This window comes from Jaculus jaculus, chromosome 10 (assembly GCF_020740685.1).
Source record: "Jaculus jaculus isolate mJacJac1 chromosome 10, mJacJac1.mat.Y.cur, whole genome shotgun sequence".
Classification (NCBI taxonomy): Eukaryota; Metazoa; Chordata; class Mammalia; order Rodentia; family Dipodidae; genus Jaculus; species Jaculus jaculus.
Genome location: NC_059111.1, coordinates 92,439,099 through 92,455,231, shown reverse-complemented (window position 1 = coordinate 92,455,231; position 16,133 = coordinate 92,439,099). Strand labels below are relative to the sequence as shown.

At 38.1% G+C, this 16,133-nt stretch overlaps 1 protein-coding gene across 3 annotated transcripts in view; it reads right to left on the bottom strand.

Moving 5' to 3' along the window:
* Window positions 1-16,133, bottom strand: part of Mkln1 (muskelin 1) — a 144,205-nt gene that overhangs the window by 67,630 nt on the left and 60,442 nt on the right. For all 3 annotated transcript variants that reach the window (XM_045159991.1, XM_045159992.1, XM_045159993.1), the window contains 2 exons: window positions 11,231-11,340; window positions 8,576-8,768 (listed from right to left, as the gene is read on the bottom strand). In XM_045159991.1, coding sequence (XP_045015926.1) covers window positions 8,576-8,768; window positions 11,231-11,340 — 303 coding nt within the window. The remainder of the gene's footprint in view (window positions 1-8,575; window positions 8,769-11,230; window positions 11,341-16,133) is intronic.

Genomic DNA, 16,133 nt, shown 5'->3' with positions numbered 1-16,133 from the left:
AAAAAGCCAGGCGTGGTGGCACACACCTTTAATTCCAACACTCAAGAGGCAGAGATGAGTTCAAGACCACCCTGAGACCCCACAGTGAATTCCATGTCAGCCTGGGCTAACCAAAAAAAACTAAAAAGAGTTGGAAAGATGGCTTAATGGTTAAGATGCTTGTCTGTGAAGCCTAAGGATCCAGGTTAGATTCCCCAGTACCCATGCAAGCCAGATGCACATGGTGGCACATGCATGTGGAGTTCATTTTACAGATGCCAGGAATGCCAAGATTGAAAAATAGAAGCAAAAAAAAAAAAAGGAATACTAGAAAAGTAATAAATTTTACATCTTTTTAAAATATTTTATTTTTATTTATTTACTAGACAGAGAAAGGGAGAGAGGCCACTGCAAATGAACTCCAGATGTGTGTACACCCTTGTGCATCTGGGGAATCGAACTTGGGTCCTTTGGCTTTGTAGGCAAATGCCTTAACTGCTAAGCTGTTCCTCCAGCCCCAAATTTTACATCTTTACAATTCTTTTTTATTGTTACTTATTTTTGAGAGAGAGATAATGAGCACTCTTTAAATTTGTGTATATTTAAAATATATTTTTATTTATTTGCAAGCAGAGAGAGTGGGGAGAGAGAGAAGAGACACAGAATGGGTGTGCCAGAGCCTCCATCCACTGCAAACAAATTCCAGATGCATGTGCCACTGTGCATTTGGCTTTACATGGGTACTGGGAAATTGAACCCAAGTCATTAGATTCTGTAGCCAAGTACCTTAACTGCTAAGCCATCTCTCCAATCCTAAATTTGCATATATTAATTATATAAAGCAATGCTTTCATCATGATATTTTCAATGCATGCATAAATTTCATGTTTCTCATAGTCACTGATTGCTATATTACCTAAATATCCTATAGTAATTTGTTACAAGACATTTTAGCAGTGAAGTTCCTTATACGTAAAGTTGAATTTGCTTGTGGGGCCTCAGGTACCTTCTAAATAATGGAATACTAAGATTTCACCATTGTTAAAACTAGCATATTTACTTAACTGTGTGTCTGCGTAATTCCATGTTAACTTTTGAAAAGATACCATTTCACCTTTAAGCCTTCTATGATTCTAGCTTAAAAAGAAAACTCAACGTATCTACTAAGAGAAATTCTCCTGAAAACTCCTAAGGCAGTGATCACTATAACATTTCTGATCGGATGTCTAAGTCATTCTAGACAGTGCAAATTACTGCTTCTTCAACTAACCCTCTCATCCTCACTCTTACTAACCTAAGTCTACATATAGCTTGACAGTAGCATCAAGACTTTCATGTTTATTTCTCTCCTTTTTTTAAAGTTTAATTTACTTATTTGCAATCAGAGACAAACAAAGAAGACAGAGAGGACAGAAGGAAAGGGAAGGAGGTGAAGCGGAGAAAAAAAGACAGAGAGGAAGAGAGAAAATACAGATGTTCCAGGCCTCTAGCTGCTGCAAACAAACTACAGATGTATGTGCTATATTGTGTAACCATCTTTATGTGGGTACTGGAGAATTGAACCTGGGTTGTTAGGCTTTGCAGGCAAGTGCCTTAACTGCTGAGCCATCTCTCTAGCCCTGTTTGTTTCTCTTCTGTCAAACACATTACTGCATTAAAAAATGTAATGAAGAGGGCTGGAGAGATTGCTTAGTGGTTAAGGCGTTTGCCTGCAAAGCCAAAGGATCCTGGTTCGACTCTCCAGGACCCACGTAAACCAGATGTACAGATATGCATCTGGAGTTCGTCTGCAGTGGTTGGAGCCCCTGGAGTGCCAATTCCCTCTCTCAACCTCTTTCAAATAAGTAAAATTATTTTTTAAAAAGTAAAAAGGTATGTACTTATTTGAAATAATATAATAGAGGGCTGGAGATAGTTATTGCTCAATTGATAAGAATGTGTGTTTAGCATTTATGAGGTCCTAGGTTCAGTCCCCAGCATCTTATGTCCACACACAAAGCAACTGGCCTAAGAAAATACTGTCATTAATTTTCAAAATGAAAACAGCAGATGCTTAAATGATTTTTTTTTGTAAAATAGTTCAATAAGGTACACATATGCAGATAAGATAAATGCAGTAGTAGCATATATCATGGCTTGGAAAATCCTAAACCCACCTGTGGAAACCTTCTGTTCTTTGGCTAAATGGAGAGGTTTTTGCCCATTAAAATCCCTTCTACGGCTGGAGAGATGGCTTAGCGGTTAAGCACTTGTCTTTGAAGCCTAAGGACCCTGGTTCAAGGCTCAATTCCCCAGGAACCACGTTAGCCAGATGCACAAGAGGGCACACGCGTCTGGAGTTCATCTGTAGTGGCTAGAGGCCCTGGCACGCTCATTCTCTCTCTCTCCATCTGCCTCTTTCTTTGTCACTTTAAAATAAATAAATAAATAAATAAAAATTTGAAAACAAAACCTTCTAAATGTGCATATTTAACCCCTTTGCTTTCACTCTTGATTAGAGAACTTGCTTTTTGCACATGGTAGCAAATACTGGGGAGATCCAGGATTCATCAAAAGGACAAAAGAGAAAGCTGAGTGACAAGCACTGGATAAGTCATGTCTATCACACCTACCAAGGTTCAGGAAACATTGCAGAGGGAGTGATGGATTAAATGAGTACCGCTCTCAATGCTAGCCAGAGAATCTTCTTTATGGATATGGTGGTAGACAACGAAGAGACTCAAAACTCATCAAAGCAGAAAATAAAGAGACCACTGAGAGCCCAACACTAAAGGAGATTTCTAACACGCCTTCTATGGCTTAGAGAACACTGTGAAGGGGATGTAGAAGGTAACAGTCACAGGTAGAAAGATGGACCGGGGGATATTGTCCTTTCAATATAAGCCGGCTGGTACAGTCATGACCCCACAGAGACAGAAAATGGGCATATGAACATATGCTAAACATCATTAGTTGATTAAAGAAATGCAAAGTAAAATGAGAAGATATTGCAGCACATTTATGAGAATGACTAATATTAAAACAAAAGATTGACTTTGCAAAGTACTGGAAAGGACATCTGGTAAGTAGAATTCAAATATACTAGTGAATATAAAACAGTACAATACTAAAGAGCTGGCAGTTTCTTAAAAAGTTAAATATATACATACACAATATGACATCAACATTCTATTAAACATCTGCTTAGGAAAGTGAAAGTATATTCCAACAAAAAGACTTATGCAAAAATGTTCATAGCAGCTTTACTTATGATAGCCCTGCAGTGGTTTGACTCAGGTGTCCCCCATAAGCTTAGGTGTTCTGAATGCTAGGTTCCCAGGTGATGAGGTGATGGAGATTTGGGAACTAACACCTCCTGGAGGAAGTGTATTTCTGGGGGCGGGATTATGGGTATTATAGCCAGTTTCCCCTTGCCAATGTTTGACACTCTCCTGTTGCTACGTCTACCTTATGTTTGCCAGGGGGTAATGTCCACCCTCTGCTCATGCCATCCTTTTCCCCTGCCATAATGGAGCTTCCCCTTGAGCTTGTAAACCAAAGTAAACCCACATTTCCCAAAAGCTACTCTTGGTCAGGTGGTTTCTGCCAGCAATGTGAACCTGACTGCAACAGTAATGTTGGTACCAAGAGTGAGGTTGCTACTAGACATCTGACTGTGTGGCTTTGGCCTTTTGGAACTGATTTTCAAGGGGAATGTGGAAGGATTTAAAATCTTGGCCTAAGAGATGGCCCACAGTGCCGCAAGTACAGCTTAATGGACTATTCTGGTCAGAGCTAAAAAAAAACCCCTGAATGTAGTAAGAACTATGGACTGTGAGGTTTGGCTTATGAGGGTGAGAAAGAGCTTTGCCTGGACTGGGCTAGAAACAGTTTGTGTGACAGGCTTGCTGTTATGACCCTGTCCTGAGAATTTGTACAGGGCTGCATTGTGTACAAATGGACTAGTGTGAGTAGAGCAATAAGGCACAGAAATGAAATCTTTGGGCCAAAACTGATCCCCGTTCAGCTGAAATTGAGAGATTATAACCACTGAGATTGGGCCAGCTGACCCGCACTGGGAAAACAGGAAGAATGTGGACACTTTTGAAAGGGACTGAGTGCTCAAGGAGTGCCCTGTTTTTTAAAGTCTGCTTTATTCCCCCCAGGATTAACAAACTGGCACTCTACCTGGTATTTTGGAGTATAAGAAATGCAGGAAAAGGAGAGTCATTGAGTTTGCACCATGGTCTTATGTTCTGCAAATGGCTATGAGCAGTGTGAAGCATGTTTGCTGGATGCCTGAATGGAGACCTGATAAAGCCATGAGGATGGACTATAGGTTGCAGTGGAGACCCAGTGGAGATGCTGGAACCACAACATGGCTGCTAAGGAAAGCTACCGGCCCTGGATGAAGTTTTCCAGGACCATGAGTAGCCTAGCTGGAATGGCGGAATTGGAACTCCAGAGACTTATTGCTGAGTAGAGAGTTTGCACTTGGAGCTACAGAGTTTGATGTTTGCCCTGGTTGTTTTAAATGTTGCATTGGTTGAATACTTCTTTGCTATGCACAATGCCATCTTTTACAATATGAATGTTTATTCTGTGCCATTATGAGCTGTTTTTTTTTTTTCCTTGTGAAGATTTTTTGGTATTGTGGCTCAGTTAAAAGACTTGGACTATGGGAATGTTCAAACATCATTAGGATTGATAAAAACTATGGGGACTTTTAAAGATGGACCAAACGCATTGCATTTTACAACATGGATGGTTATCAGTTTATAGGGGCAAGGGACAGAATGTGGTGGCTTGATTCAAGTGTCCCCCATACACTTAAGTGCTCTGAATGCTAGGTTCCCAGTTGATGAAGATTTGTAAATTAACGCCTCCTGCAGGGAGTGTATTGTTAGGGATGGGCTTATGGGTATCATAGCCAGTTTCTCCTTGCCAGTGTTTGGTACATTCTCCTGTTGCTATTGTCCACATTATGTTGGTCAGGGGGTGATGTCCACCCTCTGCTCATGCCATTGTTTACCCCTACCATCATGGAGCTTCCCCTCGAGTCTACAAGCCAAAATAAACCTTTTTTTCCCAAAAGCTGCTCTTGGTTGGGTGATTTCTGCCAGCAATGCAAACCTGACTGCAACAAGCCCAAATATCTATCACCATGAATGAATGCATAAGCAAACTGGTACATCCCTACTATGGATCATTTAATTACTAACACCAAGAAAATGAGTATTTATGATTATAACAATTGAGACAAAATAGTTAAGCCATAAAAAGAAGTCAGGCAAAAAGTATATAAAAGGGGCTGGAGAGATGGCTTAGGGATCAAGGCACTTGCCTGCAAAGTCTAATGACCTGGGTTTAAATCCCTAGTACCAAGGTAAAGACAGATGCCCAAAGTGGTACATGAATTTGGATTTTGTTGGCAGCAGCTAGAGGCTCTGGCATGCCCATTCTCCCCACCCCCTTGCAAATAAATAATTTTTTTCAAAAAGATATTTTAGAGAAGTCTAAAAGGCTGATATATTTACATAAAATTATAAAAAATGCAAGTCAATCTAGAGACAAGAAGGAAATGAACAGCTGCCTGGGGATGAAATGGAAACACAGAGATGGAGACCTAGATTGTGAGAGTGTGAGAAAAATCTAGAGATAATCAATGTCTGTTACTCTGAGCATGGTAGTGGTATCAGATATGTTCATGTACATGTATGTCAAACTTCCCAAATCACACATTCTAAGTATGTGTAGCTCATAATAATTACATATTTAAATGAAACGCTAAGCCATAAAGCAATAAAAATTTCACCTTTTACATAGTTAGCCCTATTCTCCATGAAGAACATTAGGGAGGTGGTTTAAAAGAGACAGAGGACTATCATCTCTAAAGCAAACTTTCTGCTTGATAGTAAGTAAGGTTCCGCACCAGGTCTTCAGCACAAGATCTGTAGTCCTAGGCTGGCACTGAACTCACAGCAAGCCTACCTCTGCTTCCCGAGTGCTGGGATTAAAGATGTGCACCACCATGCCCAGGGCTATGAAGTAACTTTGCCTATCAACACTAGGTTCTATACTGCCAGAGAAGTAGGAGCAATTGCTGGTCCAAAAATGACCTCTAATGAAATTAAATGTAAATAAGAGAATGCTTCTATGCAAACATATGAGAAATAAATGCACCCAGACACTTACTTAAAATACAGATTACATTTGGACGATTCATATGAATGAGTAGCCTAAAAACACTAAAAGTAATTTTTGTTTGCTCCACTCTAAGAAGCTTGACAGAAAATGCTCTCATGACCTACTTTCCTAATTAGTCGGCAAGAACTTCTTGTCCTTCTATGTTTTTAGTAGAGCAGAAGCCAAAAAATTCTGCACTGTTTACTTCCTTATTTGTCCAACAAATCATCATCAGTGAGGTCAGCAGAAAATGAACAACCCTGAAAGGAACAGTTATTAACCAACAGTGCTCCCGGCCACTTGAGGAAAGTTCTCAGCAACAGAGAGTTTCAGAAACAAACTTACCAAATCAGTTTTACTAAACTTGGTTCCCTTCCTAGTCAGAAGGTAAATTAAGTAGCCACAGTCATCAGAGGTGCACAGTTGTAACAGCTCCGTTTAATCAACTAATAGATACCTGACAAGATAACTGTAAAACACTTATCTTTATGATCGTACGAAGTTACACAAGGCAGTGTTTATTGTTTTCCATGTCCCAACAAAATAGAATTAAATGCCTTAATGATAAACATGCCAAATGATACAGACATGATCAAGATGTGAAATAAGACAACAAAAAATCATCAGCTACCCCAGAGCTCCTGCAGACTATGAGGTTAGAGAGCATATACATTCACTCTCAGACATAAAGACATATATGTGCACCTACATTAGCAGCATTTTAATAGTATGATAAGAAATTAATTGCTATGTGTTCTGCTTGTTTATACTTCAAAGTATACACTATTTCAAAAATACCAGGTGTTTATTTGAAAGCATCAATCATCATCAATTAAATAAACGACAATGAGAAAGGCCTGGAAATAGGTTTTTCATATTTAACAATGCAGACCTAGAAGCAATTCATTTTAGGTTAATTTAAATTTATTAACTCAAATAAGATAGTATAAGTTCTACTTTCCTTAGTTGTAAAAATACCCACTACAGTATCTGATAAACAGACATACCTAATTAACAGGGGGTAATAGTAACAGCAGTAAAACTAAAATATATAAAAACAAAACACCAAAAATCCCATTTTTTATTATGTTTTCTATGAAAAGGAGGCACTGGATAAAATTCCACAAGTTTCATATTGAGCATTTATAACTTTCACTGTCACTATTAAAATTAATGTGGAAAAGCAAAACAAAAAAAGTCATTCCATAAACATTAAGAGTCCTTTTTTATTTTAAATAACCTATGAGACCTTAAATATCCAAAAGGATGTCATTTTCCTAAGCAGTTATCTTGGGAGATTGTATTTTACACATGCACACACATTTCAAAGCTAAATTATAGGGCACTGAACAAAGTCAACAGTTATATAAGAAAATCTATGATATTAAGAGTATTATTCACACACACAAAAATGATTTTTAATAAAAATCTCCTTGTCATTATGTTTAATAATACTTTTTGAATATCCAACTCCCTCTCTCCAATATTACACTATTAAAAATGAATAATGGCTGGACGTGGTGGGTGTATACCTCTAATCCTAGCACTTGAGAGGCAGAAGTAGGAGGATCACCATGAGTGTGAGATCACCCTGAGACTACATAGTGAATTCCAGATCAGCCTGGGCTAGAGCTAGACTGTCTCAAAAAGCTTTAAAAAAAAAAGTAGTGGCTATTGACAAAATAATTAAAGGGGGCTGGAGAGTTGGCTTAGTGGTTAAGGTATTTGCCTGCAAAGCCAATGGACCCAGGTTCGATTCCCCAGGACCCACATAAGCCAGATGCACAAAGTGGCACATGCATCTGGAGTTTGTTTACAGTGACTGAAGGTCCTGGTGTGCCCATTCTCTCTCCCTCCCTCCTTCTCTTATTCTCCTCTACCTCTCTTTCAAATAAATAAAAATAGCTAGGCATGGTGGCACATGCCTTTAATCCCAGCCCTTGGGAGGCAGAGGTAGGAGGATCTCCATGAATTCAAGGCCACCCTGACACTACAGAGTGAATTCCAGATCAGCCTGAGCTAAAGCAAGACCCTATCTTGGTGGGGGAGGTGGGGAATCAAATAAATTTAAAAAAAATTTATAAACCTTAAAGGAACAGGCCACTGACAGCTGATGGCAACATTTAAAGATTGTTTCTAACTTAACATACTATTAATCACATGCATGGTTTCGCACAATCACAACTTAAATTTAGGTAAATTAAGTTCAAGTCTGTTTCTTTTTTTTTCCCCTAAAAGTCATAAGATAATATGAACCCATCTTATATAAAAGAATTCTCTACTCTAAGGAACTAACAAAATTTCTACACTAAAAAAAATATTTAGACATTAAAAAACAGAAAAAGAGAGTGGCAATTTGTATAGGCATATATTCTTTCTGAAAAATTTTGCTGTAGACACGTAAAACTGCTCAGTCATCTAAGCTTCGTACCATTCACAGCTTTCTCAATCAACTCTTCGCAAGCATCAAAGTCCCCCTTCAGCACCAGCTTGTCATGCATATCTGTTAACATTGGGTGCTCCAGTGCAATCTTGGTTTTCTTTTGCAGAGATTCAAAAGCCTCTGTGTAGTTGTGTTGTCTGAAGTGTTTTAAACAAAGGCGAATGGCTTCCTGTTCACGGTACTACTAGAACACAACAGAAAGTCAGAAAAGAAGAGATGTGCTTAGTTGTTACTGGAGAAAAGCAACAGTGAAACCAACTAAACTGAGCATTTACTATTTATCAAGCACTGGACATAATCTTATTCATTCAGTATCATTATTTTCATTTTCAAATAGCAAGAATGAAACATTATCCATTTTAATGAGTTGCCTAAGGGAGGCTGAAACAGGAGGTTCAGAACCTCAAGGCCATCCTCAACTACACAGGGAGTTGGAGCCAACCTGGGCTACTTATGACCCTGTCTCAACAAACAAAAAGATAATGGCCAAATGTGGAGTCACACTCGCTCAGTTCAAATACTGGCTCAAGCACTTTACAACTACATGAACCTGTACAAAATATTTAACTGTACAAATTATTTAACCTCTGTATAAGATAATGTGAATTAATAATTATACAAATCTAATAAAGAAAATCATACTGACAAGATGCTTAAAAGCTGACTATAACGCTTAATGTTAGACAATTAATCATAATTTAAATAGTTAAATATTTTTTAATCAAAAATTTTATTAGACATAAGCAGGTTTCATTATGGTGTTTTTCAACAAAATTTTTCACACTCCCCCCACCACTTTTACCTATGTCCCTTCCCCCATACTTTCTGGCTACCATAGCCTTGCTTTCATATTATGAGTCCTTTTGTCTACCCCACTTTTCCTTAGCACCTCTTGATTCCACCCATTTTGTGTTCTCCTATTTATTATCACTGTCTATAACTACACTCACATCCTCTATTTACATACATAGAAATAGTAAAAGTTAAGCCCTACATATAAGAAAGAACATTTGATTTTGGTTTTCTGGGCCTAGGTAATCTCACTTTAGGTATAATCTTTCCTACTTTCATCATTTTTCTGCAAATTTCATTCTTCTTTATAGCTGAATAAATGCCATTGTATGCATGTACCACATTTTCATGACTCAGTCATCTGTTGAACTCCTACGTTGATTCCCTTCCTCTGCTACTGTGAACAGAGCAGCAATAATAATGTGCAGGAGTCTTTGTTGCAGGACATAGAATCTTTTCTGTATATGCCTGCGAGTGGTATAGCTGGGCCACACAGTAGTTCAATTTTTAGCTTTTTTGAGAAACCTAAATGCTAATTTCCACAGTGGCTGGACCAAGTTTATATTCCCACTAACAGTGAATAGGGATTCCCCTTTCCCACATTCTCCACCAGCATTTGTTGTTATTTGTTTGCTTAATGAAAGACACTCTGACTGGAGGAAGAATAGAATCTCGAGATGGTTTTGAGTTGTACTGGCTAAAGATATTGAACTTAAAAAAAATTGTTGGACATTTATGTTACTTCTTTTGAGAACTATTTCATTAGTTAGTCCTTTTATTGACTGGCAGTTTTACTTTTTGGTGTTTAACTTTTATAGTTATTTATATGTTCTAGACATCAATCCTCTTTCTGAGGTATAGCTGGCAAAGATTTTTCTCCCATTCTGTAAGCTTTCTGTTCACTTTGTTGTGCAAAACATTAACTTCATGTGGTCTCATTTGTAGATTCATGGTGTATTTCCTGTACTATTAAAGTTCTGTTCAGAAAGCTCTTGCCTGTATCTATAACCTCTAGCATATTCCTTATCTTCTCCTCTGGCAGCTTCAGTATTTCTGGTTTTAAACTGACGTCTTGATTGCCTTTTGAAATTGATTTTTGTGCAGGGTGAGAGATGAGTACCTAACTTCATTCTTCTGCAGAAGGATATCCAGTTTTACCAGCACTATTTTCTGAATAGATTGTCTTGTTTTCTAGTGTATGTTTTTGATGCCTTTGTCAGAAATAGGTACCATGGCTCTGTGGGCTTATTTTAGGACCCCACTGGTCTAATGTCTATTTTGGGACCAGTACCATGACATCTTTGTCACTATGGCTCTGTAGTGTAATCCTTCTTATTTATATTCTTCTTCTGCTGCTTTTTTTTTCTTTCATTTTTTGGTGGTAGGGTCTTGATGTAGCCCAGGCTGACCTGGAATTCACTATGTAGTCTCAGGCTGGTCTTGAACTCACAACAATCCCCCTGCCCCCTCCTTCCCTCCCTTCTTTCTAAGGCATGCACCACCATGCCTGGCTAATTCCACTTTTCCTTTTTCAACCACCCCCCTTTTTTTCTTTCTTTCCGTGGGCACTAGGGATTGAACTTGGGTCCTCATGCTTATAAAGCAAGGACTTTACCACTGAGCTCTCTCTCCAGCCCCAGGTAGTACAATGTTAGATCAAGAATTATGATACTTCCAGCAGTATTCTTTCTGCTTGGGATAGTTTTGAGTGCATGGCCTTGTGTTTCCATATGGGCTATTAATTTTTTTTTAATTCGGAAAAGAATGTTATTGTTGAGCATAATGAAGAAACTGCTGCATTTCTCTCTCAGGAGGTTGAAACATTAAGTCCAATTTTAAGTACGGTCCTACCTTGCTGTACCAGTTGAGACAGGGTTGTACAACATCAGGATCATCAATGCCACTAAGTTCAACATACCAGATGCTAAAGTTAAAGCTGGGCCCCCAGGACAAAAGTGGAACTTTAAGAAGAAAAAAAAAAAAAGGAAAAGATTAACATGATTCAAATAAAACTTTGCCAAAGTAAAATCACTGTTTATACCAATAAGATTTATTCAACAAATGTTCTTAACAACTTCTATATGCATAACATTAGTTTACATGCTACGGATATAGCAAAAGAAACATCTGCCAGATATAATGGCACACACTGGTATTTCCACCACTCAGAAGACTGAGGTGGGAGGATCAAGACTCCAGGTTAGGCAGGGTTACATAATGCAACTCTGTCTCAAAAAAAATTATTAATTTTAACAAAAGCCATCTAAACAACTGAGGCTGAATTTTTAAAAGACGGTTTATGATGGCAAAGGGGGGGGGGCACTGGCTCATATAATATAGTTTCTTCAGTTAATAAAAATCTATGTGGTAGGATTATCACTGTGAGTTCCAGTTCACCCTGAGACAACACAGTGAATTCTAGGTCACCTTGGGCTAAAATGAGACCCAAACAACAACAACAAAATAAATAAATAACACTATAAAATACATTCAAAGTCTACCATCAAATAAATATAACCAAAATTAGATAACTATGTAAAGTTTGCCCACCTAATACAACAGATTATTTACATTATTTGAATGACATCAAAGTATAGATATTAAAATTTCAGTTATTTGTCAGGTGTGGAGGCACACGCTTGTAATCCCAGCATTTGGGAGGCAGAGGCAGGAGGATCTTCATGAGTTCAAGGCCACCCTGAGAATCCTGAGAGTACATCATGAATTCCAGATCAGCCTGACAAGCCAAGGTTCAATTCCCTTGTACCACATAAATACAGATGCACAAAGTGGCACATGTGTCTGGAGTTTATTTGTAGTGGCAGGAGGCCCCAGTGAGCACAAAAGCATGCTTGCTCACTCTGTTTTTTTCTCGTCTCTCAAATAAATCTAAAAAAAATTTTTAAGCATCATTAGCCTTAAAACTGAATCCAGTGAAGTAATATTAAGTACTCCCCTTCAAGTCAGAAGAGGACAAAGGGTCCTCGCCGTCTCTAATACTCAGACTACACGAAATGTCTTACCCAGTATAGAAAGAAAAAAATATCACATTAAAAAAACTGGGGACTGGAGACATGGCTTAGCAATTAAGTGCTTGCCTATGAAGTCTAAGGACCAGGATTCAAAGCTCAATTCCCCAGCACCCAAGTTAGCCAGATGCACAAGGGGGTGCATGCATCTGAAGTTTGTTTGCAGTGGCTGGAGGCCCTGATGCACCCCATTCTCTCTCTCTCTCTCACTCAAGTAAATAAATATTTAAAAATTTTTGAAAGCTGGGCATGGTGGTGCACGCCTTTAATACCAGCATTTGGGAGGCAGAGGTAGGAGGATCTTCGAGAGTTCAAGGCCACCCTGAGACTACATAGTGAATTCCAGGACAGCCTGAGCTAGAAAGAGACCCTACTTCAAAAAACAAAGCCAAAAAGACTGTCATGGGCTGGAGAGATGGTTTAGCAGTTAAGGCACTTGCCTACTAAGCCTAAGGACCCATGTTAGACCCTCTAGATCCCACGTAAGACAGATGCACAAAGGTGAAACAAGTGCAATGTCACACATGCCCATTAGGTAGCACAAGCATCTGGATTTCCACTGCAGTGGCTGAGATCTTGGCATGCTAATTCTCTCTTTTTCTCTGTCTACAAAAAAATATTTTAAGATAATGAAGTGTTTATCTGAAAATTTCAAGAGTTGACTGAAAAGCTTTTTAAAATATGTATAAGGTAAAAACGCAAGTCAACTTCTACACATCAATAATCAATTAGAAAATATACAAAATCACTTTGCAACGGTAAAAAAAATCTCAGAATAAAGAACAAAAATGCAATATTTACATAAGAAAATATAACTTTTAATGAAGAGCTGAATAAATAAAGGGATGTTTTATATTTCTAAGCAGGAATTAATTTTCAGGCTGATCATGGCATTCTACATCTATAATGCCAAAACTTGAAAGACTGAGGAAGCTTAACCTGGACCACATCTGTGAACCCCTGCCACAAAACAAAAGCAAGCCATTATCTTGGTGCCGGCACTTGCCACTAGTGGCTTGATGGACCCTGTGACACACACTCCTCATTTTCAAATGTACAAATAAAAAAGAGATAAAAGTACAGAATAAGTCAACAATACTAAAGTGGCCATAAAAATGAAATAAAATTATTAGAAACACTATTTTTCTTTTTTAGTTTGTTTTCATAGTTTTGAGACAGGGTCTCACTCTGTAGTCAGCATGACTTGGAATTATGTATGTACCTCAGGCTGTCCCAAACTCACAGCAATCCTCTTGCCTCAGCCTCCAAGATTGGGATTATAGATTTGAGTCACCATGCCCAGCAAAAAAATATGCGTTTTTCTTAAATTATATTAAATTATAAGCTCTAGTGGCAAGTCTGATAACTGTCATAATTTCAGAGTTGTGATATTTGCCACAGTCATGTGGTAGAAAAACCTTTAACTTCTACCTGTAACTTATAAGCTGTGACAAGCTACAGGTGCTACAGTAACTATGAACAATTATTCATAAATGAAGGAAATGCCAAACACATTACAGACTACACATTTCTTCTTCAGCCAGTTAATGAGCCAAGTTATATGCCTTCTTGGATTCTTTTTTAAGTACATACATGTTATGCATCATAGTAAATCAAGCAGTTTGCATGGCACTTCTGTAATGTGGGGAAACAGAAGACATGTATTATCTCCAAAGACTTCACAAGTGTCCTGGGAAAGTAATACTTACATATATCATACAGTAAAAGAACTTGACCTTTGGAAGTAGGCAGACTTGAGTTTATATCCCATCTCTAAATTTTATTACTTGTATGGTTTGACCAAGGCATTTAACCTCGAAACTTCCTCATCTGTAAAGTGAGTGCAATAACAACTATCTCACAGAGTGTTAGCAGGTGGTGCATGAATGGTACTTATTATTGTAATTATTTCTGAAAAGCATTACAAGCACATTTTGCATATAATAAATGCTATGTCCTTGATCTATAATGTTAGACTAGCTAGATCATTCATTTGACTTTTACTCAGTTTCTTCAACTAAAAAAAAAACAAAGACTTTTTATCTGCTACTTTACACCACATGTGGGGCTAGAGATGTAGCTCAGTGGTACAGCACTTGCCTAGCACGTGCCAGGCCCTGGATTTGATCTCTAACACTACAAAAATAATTAATTAATTTAATTATCACATGTGAAAGCGCTTAGAAACCCCCAAACCAATTTGAGCATAGCAAGCTCTAAATGCTTTCTGAGTGATATCATTGTTCAAATTATACCTGACCCTATTATTTTTCTAAGTACCTAAAATACTATATGTAAGGCATATAAGAAAGCTTTATGAACATAAAAAAGCTTTATGAACAGAAGTATTAGAATACACAAGAGATAGCCACATGGAAATCATTTTATCAATGTGATCTTAAAATTCAAGACTACCACAGATCCACAAACTAGGAGGGAATTCAAGAAAATATCTAATGCAGTCACTACCCTACCATTAGGTAGAAAAAGTATTACCATCCTTACTTTAGAAAGTAGTTAACATAAAAGAGCAAAGTAAAGTTTACTTGAGGAAAAACAGCTTTGATATCTACTTTAAGAAAAGGAGTAAGAGTATGAAACTATCAAAACATTAAGAACTTAAATATCAAGGCAGTACCATTATGTGACAACCCCAATCACTCTGTAAAAGTGTGGGCTTCTTTACTATTTATGAACAACCAAACTTTATTTTTTTTGTGCAAAACTTAATAGCTACAATCATCACAAATGAAAATTATTAGTTAGATGTTGGTGCATAACTTGAAGTCTATTGAGTTAAGTCTTACTTCTCTCCTTTAAAATACTGATAATTATATTTTCAGGTTGTGTTAAAGACAACTTTATGTTCAGGACAAACATTTCCACAATAAAGATCTTTTGCATATATCTCACTGTTGACTGTAAACGTGCACTGTTTTAACAGTTAGTTTCTCTCCCTCTCTCCTTTTCTTTCTCCCCACCTCCCCCTTTCTTTCTCTTTCATGTACCTTACACTGGCCTCAAACTCCCTATCCCAAGGATGACTCTGAACTTCTACTCTTCCTGCCTCTACTGGGATTACAGTTATGTGCCAACCTGCCAAGTGTATGCAATCCTGGGGGCTGGGCATGGGGCTTTGTGCATGCTAGGCAAGCACACTACCAGCTGAGCTACATTCTAAGCCAACACTTTTTTCGTTAATTCTGTGTGCGCGTGCCCACACATGCAACTGGCGATCAGAAGACAAGTTCTGGTGTTGGTCCTCACAGTCTACCTTGTTGGCGGCTCTCTGCCACTGCACACACCAGCTGAGATGGATGACAAGCTTCCAGGGATTCTCCTGTCTCTTCTTGCTGTCTTGTCGTAGGATCAGATTATAGACACGGGCCAGTATGCCCAGCTTAACATGGCTGCTGAGGAGCTAAACTCTGGTCCTTTACCCCTGCACATCAATGGCTTCCTCCACTAAGCCATCTCTCCATGTCCCAACTCTTTTTTCTTTCAAGACAAGTTCTAACCATTTATCCCAACCAGGTAAGTATCTATGCTAAATAACCATCAAATAGCAACATATCACAAGTTCTTTATCAGATTGATTTTATAAGAAAATACGGTGATAAACAAAAGTACTAGCATACAGGCTTGTAGTTTCACATTTGTCTTATACTTGCTTCAAAAAACATTGGAAAAGAGTTATAAAAAAAGAATAATGAAGCCCAATATTA